This window comes from Cibotium barometz, chromosome 18 (assembly GCF_041138505.1).
Source record: "Cibotium barometz isolate CiBa-2024 chromosome 18, ASM4113850v1, whole genome shotgun sequence".
NCBI lineage: Eukaryota > Viridiplantae > Streptophyta > Polypodiopsida > Cyatheales > Cibotiaceae > Cibotium > Cibotium barometz.
The window spans coordinates 51,528,803-51,539,430 of record NC_141063.1 but is presented as its reverse complement, the minus strand read 5'-3'; the positions used below and the strand labels follow the sequence as shown (position 1 = coordinate 51,539,430).

Here is a 10,628-nt window from a genome sequence, read left to right as displayed (position 1 = left end):
TTTTGTAAACTAGGCCCCGGCTCAACATTTGTAAACTTGGGCATGCCAGAAATAGGTCGGAAAAGAGGCCAGAATGCTTCATGAGCGGGATGGATTAGCATAAAATTAATTGATTTGCAATGCTTGGACAACGTGTGGCAGGTTGGCATAGTGGTATAGCGTGAGCTTCTCAAGCTTGCCGCGCCCGAGTTCAAATTTCACACTTTTGTGGGGCCATGTCCTAGTTTACCACACACACACAGGCTTGCCGCCCGAGTTCAAACCTCACACTTTCTCACACTTTTGTAGGGCTATGTCCTACCACACACACACACACACACACACACACACACACACACACAAGTACATAATTTTGTGTGTGTGTGTATGTGTGTATGCACATATGTGCGCGCACACACACACACACACAAAATTATGTACTTGTGTGTGTGTGTGTATGTGTATGTGGTGAACTAGGGCTTTAATAAGTGTGTGTGTGTGTGTGTGTATGTGTATGTGGTAAACTGGGGCTTTAATAACTGTGTGTGTGTGTGTGTGTGTGTGTGTGTGTGTGTGTGGTAAACTGGGGCCATGTCCTTGTTCACCACACACACACAGGCTTGCTACCCGAGTTCAAACCTCACACTTTCTCACACTTTTGTAGGGCTATGTCCTAATTTACCCCACACACACACACACACACACACAAGTACATAATTTTGTGTGTGTGTGTGTGTGTGTAAACTGGGGCCATGCGCACGCGCGCACACACACACAAAATTATGTACTTGTGTGTGTGTGTGTGTATGTGGTAAACTGGGGCCATGTCCTAGTTTACCACACACACACAGGCTTGCCGCCCGAGTTCAAACCTCACACTTTCTCACACTTTTGTAGGGCTATGTCCTAATTTACCCCACACACACACACACACAAGTACATAATTCTGTGTGTGTGTGTATGTGTGTGTGCACATATGCGCGCGCGCACACACACAAAATTATGTACTTGTGTGTGTGTGTGTGGGGGGGGGTAAACTAGGGCTTTAATAAAAGGGCATACCCGGCGGGAATACTAGGAGACGAAAGCCTTACCACTAGCATTGCTCACCACGCTGTCCCAGCCCCCAATTTCAAACGTTCTTATTCCATTTCAAAAGCAGTTTCCAGCCACCCTCCGACCGGCCAATGCCCGACGCCCGACCCGCCTGAGTTTACATCTTGTAAACTAGGCCCAGTCGCTCACGATCCAACGGCCCACATCCCCCCGATATTCGAGCCGGCTTCCCCTCCATTGATCCCCCTACCCCCCTTTCATGTACCTTGCGTGCTACTTAGTGAGGAGACCCGACCCCCCACCCCCACGCACACACATCTTGAGGCCTCCCCACATACTCAGAATATAATTTGAAAGTCTCAAAAGAATTTGAACAAGTAGGTGGGCTATCCAATATGAACACAAGAGAGTCTAGGGTTAAAACGGTAGCGAGAGACAAAGAGAGAGAGAGAGAGAAAGCGGAGAGAGATGGAGATGGAGAGAGAGAGGGAGTGATGCGATGATGAGGAGTTTAGCTGTTGAGGAGGTGCTAAGCAAGATGGGTTTCTCCTGTCCTGGCTTACCTCTCTCTTGTGAAACCTTTCAGTTAACGCTTGGCTTCTGAGTAGCACTACCCCCTTCTCTCTGTCTTGTACTAGGCAAGCACCTCTTTTATTGCTATGGCTTTGAAGTGGATCCTGGTATTATAACGCTTTCTCTCTTTGATATGCTTCTTTGACTAGATATGAAGGTCTATTACTTTAACATTGGGACATAACGCCTTAGCATTTAAGGTTTTCGGTGCTTGGAAACTCTTCATTCATGAAACATCTAAGGTATTGGGTGCTTGCAAACCTCCAAGGTATTGTGAACTTTCGAGTTTTAAATGATATTGAGTTTATTCGTCCCATGTTTAGTGGTGAGTTTTAAATGATATTGAGTTTATTCGTCCCATGTTTAGTGGTGCATTTATCCTATCAACCCCCTAATCTTTTGTACTAGCTCCATCTATTTGTTTTCTTAGTACTATTTAACCTTGTTGAGTATGGTGTGCATCTTCGGAGTCCTTCAAGTTTACAGAAAAATATTGCCTGAATATATGCTATTAAGTTTGGAGTGTTTATGTGACCATATCTTGATATATGTCTACACCAATTGTTAATGTTAGTTGAGGTGTCACAATAGGATAGGTCCCTCTTATCTTCTATTTTCCTGGACTTTATGGATGTTAAAAAAAATGAATATGAACTTGCTAGGCATAATATCCATTACTACCGAAACATATAGGGTCATTAGCATACTGAATAGTGAGGCTTGTGCAAAAAATCATGAAATCTCGTCATCATCCCTTCCATGGATGTGAATGAATTAAGTGTGTTCGAAAGCAAAAAAATTACAGAAGATACTTGATTCGTTTCAAGACGTATTTCCTAAGGAACTGCCATCGGGTTTACCACCTGAACGGGCAGTAGATCATCGTATTGACTTGATCCCTGGTGCTCATCCTGTCAGTATTCCACCTTATAGGATGAGTCAAGCTGAGGAAGATGAGTTGGCTAAACAACTGGAAGATTATTTGAGGATGGGCCAGATCCGTCCAAGTAAATCACCTTGGGGTGCACCTGTGTTGCTTAGGAGAAAGAAGGACAATACTTGGAGAATGTGTATAGATAACAAGAGATTGAACAAGCTCACCATTAAGAACCATTATCCTCTCCCTAGATCAGATGACCTGATTGACCGATTAGCAGGAGCGAAATATTTCACGAAGATAGATTTTCGTACTGGCTACCACCAGATACGTATTCATGAAAGGCATGTCGAAAGAACCGCCTTTCGGACTAGGTATGGCCATTATGAGTTTCTCGTATTACCTTTTGGATTAACCAATGCTCCAGTCACTTTCCAGCAAATGATGAACGATTTTTTTCGTAAACATTTGGGAAAATTTGTGGTGGTGTTCCTGGATGATATTTTGATTTATAGTCGTACTCTTGAGGATCATGTTAGACACCTCACGATTGTCTTATCTATTTTAAGACAGAATCGACTATATGCTAAGTTAAGTAAATGTGAGTTCTTTATGACCGACATCATTTACTTGGGACACAAGATCACTAGAGATGGATTGAGCATTGACTATGACCACGTTCAGAAGATTTTGGACTGGCCTATCCCGCGAATAGTGAAACAACTTCGTTCTTTTCTCGATTTTGTTGTTTTTCGAGGAAGGAAAGCTCGTTGGGCAGAGTTAATGCAAGATTTTGATTTTGAGATCCGTTATCGGAAAGGGTCCATGAATAGTATTGCAGATGCGCTTAGTCGGATTAGAGAGGTGAATACTTTGTCGTTCACCGAGATTTCTACCGACTTATTTCAGTCATTGAGAGGGCTTTGCAGGACTGATAGTTATTTTGGTCCATTTTGGCAAAAGATCCAGGACGGGAGCTCATTGATTGACCAAGACTCGATGACTGAGCAGTCTACTATACAGGCTGCGGGGAGGTCAGTGGATGATTCGGAATGGTTTGCTATTCCGTAATGACAAAATTTGTGTGCCACAGATCCCGGACATTAGGTCCAAGATTCTGAAGGAGTGTCACGACGTCCCTTCTGCTGGACACCCTGGGGTACACACGACACTATCATTAGTGAAACACACTTTTTATTGGCCGAAGATGAAGGGGTATGTAGAAGATTATGTTCTCAAGTGTCAGATTTGTCAGGCAAATAAAGCTGAACGCTTTAGACAGGCTGGGTTGTTGCATCCTTTGCAAATCCCAAGTAATAAATGGGAAAGTATTTCCAGGGATTTTATTACCGGATTGCCAAGAACACATCAAGGCCACGATTCTCTTTGGGTTGTGGTAGATCGCTTGACAAAAATGGCTAGATTTTTACCGACTCGGAAGACTATTACAGCTACGCAATTAGCTCGGTAATTTATCGAGTAATTATTTAGACTGTACGGGTTACCGCAAGACATAGTCAGTGTGATAGGGACTCTAAGTTTACGAGTGATTTTTGGAAACTTATTTTTGAGAAGTTGGAAACAACTTTGAATTTGAGTTCCTCTGATCATCCTCAATTTGATGGCTAGACTGAACGAGTGAATCGGATTTTGGAGGATATGCTTCGAGCATATGTATCCAAAAGACAAAGTTCATGGGAGGATTATCTTCCTATGTTAGAATTTGCATATAACAGTACTAAGCATACGAGTACAGGTTTTAGTCCTTTCATGCTTATGTATGGTTTTCAACCTAGATCACCTGTTACAGTAGGATTCTCAGGACTTCAGCATGATGCAGTACGTAATTTTTTGCATGATATGCAGGAAATGTTACAAGTTGCAAAGGAATCTATTAGAAGTGCTCAAGACCGAGACATGTTTTATTCTAATAGACATCGTTCACCTAGAGAGTTCTCTGAAGGAATGATGGTGTATTTGCGAGTTCCGAAAGATTCCGAGACTTTACGGACAGGTAGATCTCCGAAATTATCCCCTAGATACTGTGGACCATTTCGTGTTACACGACGGATTGGTTCAGTTGCATATGAATTGGATTTGCCTTCTCATGTGAAAGTTCATCCTGTATTTCATATCAGTAGACTTAAGGAAGTACTGGGTGGAGCATATCAGTTAGTTACTCCTCAAGAAATTATAAATGTCGAAGACATGACATTTGTTCCGCACGAACCTGAAAAGATTCTTGGATTTCGTGAAAGAAGATTGCGTAATACGCTTATCACGGAATACAAGATCAAGAAGAAGGATCGTGCTGAGGAGGACGTTACATGGGAGACATTGACTACTCTTCAGAGAGGTTACCTTGGCTTTTTAGTGAGCTCAGGAGTGAGCTCTTAGAGAAAGGGGAGTATGTCATGTGCACAGTGTGTATCTACCGTGTGCTATACGCATGCAAGACTAGTTTCGAGGCTTGGGGAAGCTTGGAACTAGGCAGGCTGATTGACAAGCTGAGTTAGGGAAATACTAACGGGCGGGTACCCAAGTATGGACGGGCAGGCGGCCAAGTGTGGACGCCCGATGACCGGCCAAGAGTCTATAAAAGGGTGGCCAAGGTTAGTTATTGTATGATAGAGAGTCTCGCAAGTTTGTGAGAGCTCTATGGTCTTGGAGCCTGGATCTAGTGCAGACGTGCACCTGCTTTATGCAGCCGAGGCCAGCAGCAGTCTCGAGGCCCGCGAGGGCAGCTTCGTGGCGGTATGGGATGTCGCGAGGAGGAGATTGGTCGGTACGTCATCCTAATTAGCTCAGCTCGTGGCTCGGTGGGGACAGCCAAGACTGTGGGCTCGCCCACGGCTGTCATGGTTGGGAGGTGAGTCAGGCCTGCACCCCCTTGCTTGTTTGTTCGTTCGTTTATTTGCAGGATTCGAGTTTCGAACGAAGGTCGATCACGAGGGGATCCGTGGGGATTTGACACATTGTATCTCACTTGATGCCACTCCTTCTATACCCTCTGTATCCGAGGATGGTCTTAATTCACATTCGCGTGCACCGATTATGGTACATCCGGTCATGTTGCCTATACCACTATATTACATGTGTCTCCCCACTAGCACTCGATGTGCTACGGAAGAGGTGCATGGAGAAGTGACAGTGTCTTAGTGCGCAGTGATGGGAGTCCTACTGCATGGAGAAGTGGGAGAGGTGTATGGAGAAGTGGGAGAGGTCTTAGTGCCCAATGGGGTGTTATGGCCTCGAGCAAGCCGATTGAGAATAAGGCGCGTTACCCAGAAATACTAACCTCTCTCGAGGCCACAAGACTCCATTGGGCAATAAGACCTCAGGGCGGCCCAAGGCTGCCACTCCTCCTTTCGCGTGCAATGGCTACCCAAGCCTAGTTTCACGGCTCCTCGAGAACCTCGTTTGCCTATCCCGACTACTACCATTGACACAAACACAGTCCATATCCAGCCCTGAGGAGATCCTACCCCACCCTGTCCTCTCCACCCTCTAAGGCTAGCGAAGCAACCTCATTGTCATAGGAGTTACCTCGTCAGGGGACTAGAGAAATCTCCAATATTTTTCCGTGTAGAGGGGGGCTCCAACAACGACACTATTCCTTCTATCAGCCATATCCCATGGACATTTCCTATGATTTCTCTTTTTGCAGCGAGTCTATCCCTATTGGCACCATTGCGACAGTATGTCGTCGGTTGACTCTTGCTCAGGTTGACCGAATGGTCATACATTCCTGTTCCAGGGCAGGTTGTCTAGAATGTCGATTAGGTCCCAAGCCCACCCAAGGTTGACCGGAATGTCGGATACTCCTGTTCCAGGGCAGGTTGTCCGAAATGTCGGTTACTCCCATACTTTTTACACCGTTGCACACCTTTGTCCAAGGATCGTGTTTTTTTGGCCTTGAACCCCGCCTGATACATCTTTTTGTGGTGCCTCGAGACATCCCATTTTTTTTCCACTTTTTTTACGGCAAGGGAGTGCCTCCGTCTGAGTCTTTGCTGCCTACACCTTTCAGACTCACACAGTATTTTAATTAACTTGTTGAAGTTTAAGAATGCAGGATTGATCTACCAGTCACCTCTTCAGACTTCTTCACCTTACCTGGGCATCCAGGATGATCGTCAATCATCTCCGAGCATCCTCAACAGTAGATTGGCTTGGACTACTTCAGTTTCGCCTCCTTTTCAGAGCTTAATCTACTTGTCTTATGAGGCTTACAGTATTAACATTCAGCATTGCCTCCATACCAGTGCGCATCATTTACCTATCTCGGAGGCTATTCAGACATCAGCATAATGCCCACATGGAGGTTTATCCCACGGGTCCTTGGCATGTGGAGAAAAAGAGAGAGAGAGAGAGAGAGTGAGTTCCTCCTCCTTTTGCGGAGGCAGCACTTGTAGCACTCTGCTCGTCATCGCCAGTACCCCGGGGGCCAGCATGTGGTTAGTGCCTCTTTATTACAATTCGGTATCTCTTTCTCATATCCTCTTGTGTATTCGAGCCTCTTTTTCAGCATCCAGAGCTTTATTCCACCAACGTTCTATCCGATGAAATCATTTATCGTAGTGATACCTCAGTGCATCACTGAGAGGTTGCCCTTTACTCTTAAGAGTATTCATTCCACCGACGTTCCATCCAGTGAGACTTTCAAATTCCAGCACATCGGTGAGGTTCTTTTCATCAGTCATCGACGTTCCAGAGCAGCCCCAGTTATTGTCATTGGTGTTTATTTCATCATCGACATACTGCCTCTCCATCGACTCCTCTTCCCTCTCCTCTACATCCCACCTCCCTCCAACTCTAATCTCACCATTGAACCCTGTAATCACCACGCCCGTGCCCAGATAAGTGGACCCCACCGCATTATTTTCCTCTTTACCATCCATGGTTCGGGATTTGGAAAAGGAGAAGGAGAAAGAGAAAGGGAAAGTGAGAGTTGGAGGTTCAGACACTTATATTAGGACCACTCGCAGCAGGACCCAGACAGAGAGTACTGCCATCTATCCACATGGCTCCACCTCAACCCACTTACCCCCAGCCTCCCTTGATCCTCCAACCTTCCCGAGCCCATCTCCTCAATGGACAGAAGTTACTAGCCAACTCAAGCACCCAGAACCAATAATTGCGATTTTGGTCAAGAAATGGGCAATCATGCCAGCGAACCCATCATGAAGGAGGGTGAAGTCTCTAGAATATGATAATTTTGCTCTTCAAAAGATGACTGCCGTGTACAGAGAAGCAGAACTGTCAGATTGCACCAGATCGAACGCAAAAAGCAGCTTGAAATTAGTTGAGCAGAAAATAAAACAAAGCAGCAGAAGAGGACGAGGGGAACAAGACAAGGCGCTTACCGACTTTCAAGTAGACCGCTTTGCCTTTCTCAAGTTTGAACTCGAGCAAATGCACAGGTATTTGCACCCACCCCAGGCCGGCCGGGCCGGGTATCTGCATGAGGCCCAAAACCGCCACCCGACATGTCACCTTATCCACGGCTTCACCAACAGTCGTCCCAGCGCTCACACCAAAACAGCGGCCACGGCTTCGGACTGCATCCTTGTCTGGGGCAACGTCCTCTGCCACAACGTAGTAGACGACGCAATCCCAATCGTCATCCATCTGCTCTTCCTTGGAGTGAAAAAATGATTTTCATGAGCGGAGCTTTGCATGAGCGGGGAGATTGTGTGTGGGTGTGTGTGCTGCTCGCACATGAAGGATTACTGATGCATAACTCAACAAAATGCATTTAAAAAAAAAAATGATTTGGCCTGGGCACCATGCCTTGGGTTCAATCCTCGCGGTACCGCGACCAAAGGTGTTACCGCATTGATTGGCGCTGTGCATCCGGAGGTTCGCATGAGCGGGGAGATTGTGTGTGGGTGTGTGTGCTTCTCCGTGAAAACACACATGAAGGATTACTGATGCATTTAAAAAAATGATAAATTTTATTTGTTTTTTTAATGCAAAATGTGTTTTATTTAAGGTATCAAATTGGATAAATCACCCACGGGTTATTCTGTCACCTTGCTCAGCTTCCTACTAAGGAGCTCTGATTTCCTTCTATTTCCATCCTTGGCTAATTCACAAGCTGCCATATTGAGATATCTGACACAGTCCTCTTCATCTGTCTGAGGTTTGTGTGGATTTCCTTTTGTTTTCTTGATGAATTTCTTAGATTGCATATTTTGTTGATATGTTTTGTTTATGTCTCCAGATGTCTTATGAGGGATCTTTCTGACTCAATGGCTATGCAAGTGACCATTCTTGATCCCCTTGTTACACAGTTCCTTTTCAATAGGCAAGGGGATCTTGCAAGTTTTTTCAAAAACTTTGATATGCTGACATGCAATTACATTGTATACCCTTATGTTGAAGTGTAAGACTCACACTCAATTATCTTTTGTCCATCATTACAATATTCACAACTAATTGCAGTATTCATCTTATCACAGAGGCCATTGGAGTCTTATTATCTTCAATCTATTGGATAGAGATGTTATCTTTATGAATTCTTTAGCATCCATTCATGGGAGAAGTAAAATGTAAGAATCAACTTTACCATGGTTTCTGTTCTAGAGCAATATTTTGTATGTTTTCAATTGTTTGATTGACCCTCAATATTTTATGCTTGCAGTGCTGCCAAACTTATCTTGAGTTTTCTAGGTTCCACCTATGAAGACTACAAACTTGAAGATTTTAAGTACTACAATCACGAAGTTCCTTTGCAGAAAGACTCAACATCTTGTGGATGGATGGTGCTTGCTAATGCTTGGAGATATCTTGAGTCAAGATTTAGAATGACAACACTTACTGTAAGTTTATGTAATAATAGCATTGATTGATTTGGTCAATACATTTAGTGACTTTGTCATATTAAGAAATTTTCTTATTTTCTTTTGCCTTAGTTGCATGAATATACAGATTCTTGGGTAAGCTGGGTAAGGGAGAAGGCAGTGTCTATGGTTTTGGACAGATCTATCAACCCAGTTGATCCTGATTCCCCCTTTCCACCTAATAAAGGAGCCAAGGATACAACTTCAAAGAAAAGAAAAAGGGATGAGAAGGAAAGCCATGTCAAGGATGGCTCATCCAAAAAGAAAAAGACCTCTGCCAAAGAGAAGAAGAAAAGAAAGAAGAGCCCTACTAAGAGTAGATCTTCCAAGGGGAAAAGGAGCCATTCTAAAGAGAAGACCCATTCTAAAGGAAAGAGCCCTCAGGCTATAGAGAAGATTCCTAGCCCTCCTGCTAAAGAGAAGAGCCCTACCCCTCCTGCTAAAGAGAAGACCCCTAGCCCTCCTGCCAAAGAGAAGAGCTCTTCACCATCTCAAGAGAAGACTCCTATCAAAGAGAAGACCCCTAGCCCTCCTATCAAAGAGAAGAGCTCTTCACCATCTCAAGAGAAGACTCCTATCAAAGAGAAGACCCCAAGCCCTCCTGCCCAAGAGAAGAGCTCTTTACCAGCTCAAGAGAAGACTCCTATCAAAGAGAAGACCCCTGTCAAAGGGAAAACCCCAAGCAAAGAGAAGACCCTGTCAAAGAGAAGAGTGCTACTAAAGGTCTTCCGTTTCACTCACCAGTTTAAAATTCAAAAGCGTCGTTCATCCAACAAAGAAAGTAAGAGGGCAAATATTGGCTCTCCATTCAATTTCTCTTTCATGTTCCCCAAGAAGACTGCCAAGTCTCCAAAGCCAACCTCCAAAGAACCTTCTCCAAAACCAGACCCCACTACCAAATCTCCCTCGCCAACACCTAAAGATCTCAAAGAAGAGCCCAACTTACCACCACCAGTTGAGGAATGCACTGTAAAGTCTTCCTTTCCAACACCTCAAGAGCTCAAAACTCCAGAACTTAAACCTCAATCAGCCAAATTTGATCGAAGCAAATAGAAGAGAGAAAGATTCTCTAAAGAACCAGGGTCATCCCATGCCAAAAGAAAAGTTGATTTTGTTGAGTGATTCCACAAATTGGCTTTTGTTTTGTTCATTTTGTCCATATGAACACACCCTTTTTGAGACTATATTTTGTACTTAAATTTAGTATCAATAATTTATTCAACTGTTAAACCTTGTTTTGTATTGCGAACAATATGTTGACCATTTTTGTGAAGAAGTCAAGACGAAATTTAGCAAAA

The 10,628-nt window shown here is 44.2% G+C and overlaps 1 protein-coding gene across 1 annotated transcript; it reads right to left on the bottom strand.

The window, feature by feature from the left end:
- Window positions 1-7,582: 7,582 nt before the first annotated feature.
- LOC147629457 (uncharacterized) lies at window positions 7,583-8,167 on the bottom strand. Its single transcript, XM_086813014.1, has 2 exons — window positions 7,852-8,167; window positions 7,583-7,744 (listed from the first exon to the last, which is right to left on the bottom strand). The coding sequence occupies exons 1-2, from the start codon at window positions 8,114-8,116 to the stop codon at window positions 7,650-7,652; spliced, it is 360 nt and encodes a 119-aa protein (XP_086669140.1). The 5' UTR covers window positions 8,117-8,167; the 3' UTR covers window positions 7,583-7,649.
- Between the last annotated feature and the right edge of the window lie 2,461 nt (window positions 8,168-10,628).

Bases quoted from the DNA above. Each gene is read 5' to 3' on its own strand.
- LOC147629457 (XM_086813014.1), bottom strand. From the start codon at position 8,116: ATGGATGACGATTGGGATTGCGTCGTCTACTACGTTGTGGCAGAGGAC. The intron at 7,745-7,851 runs GTAAGCGCCTTG...GCAATCTGACAG, and splicing joins AGCGGTCTACTTGAAAGTCG to TTCTGCTTCTCTGTACACGG.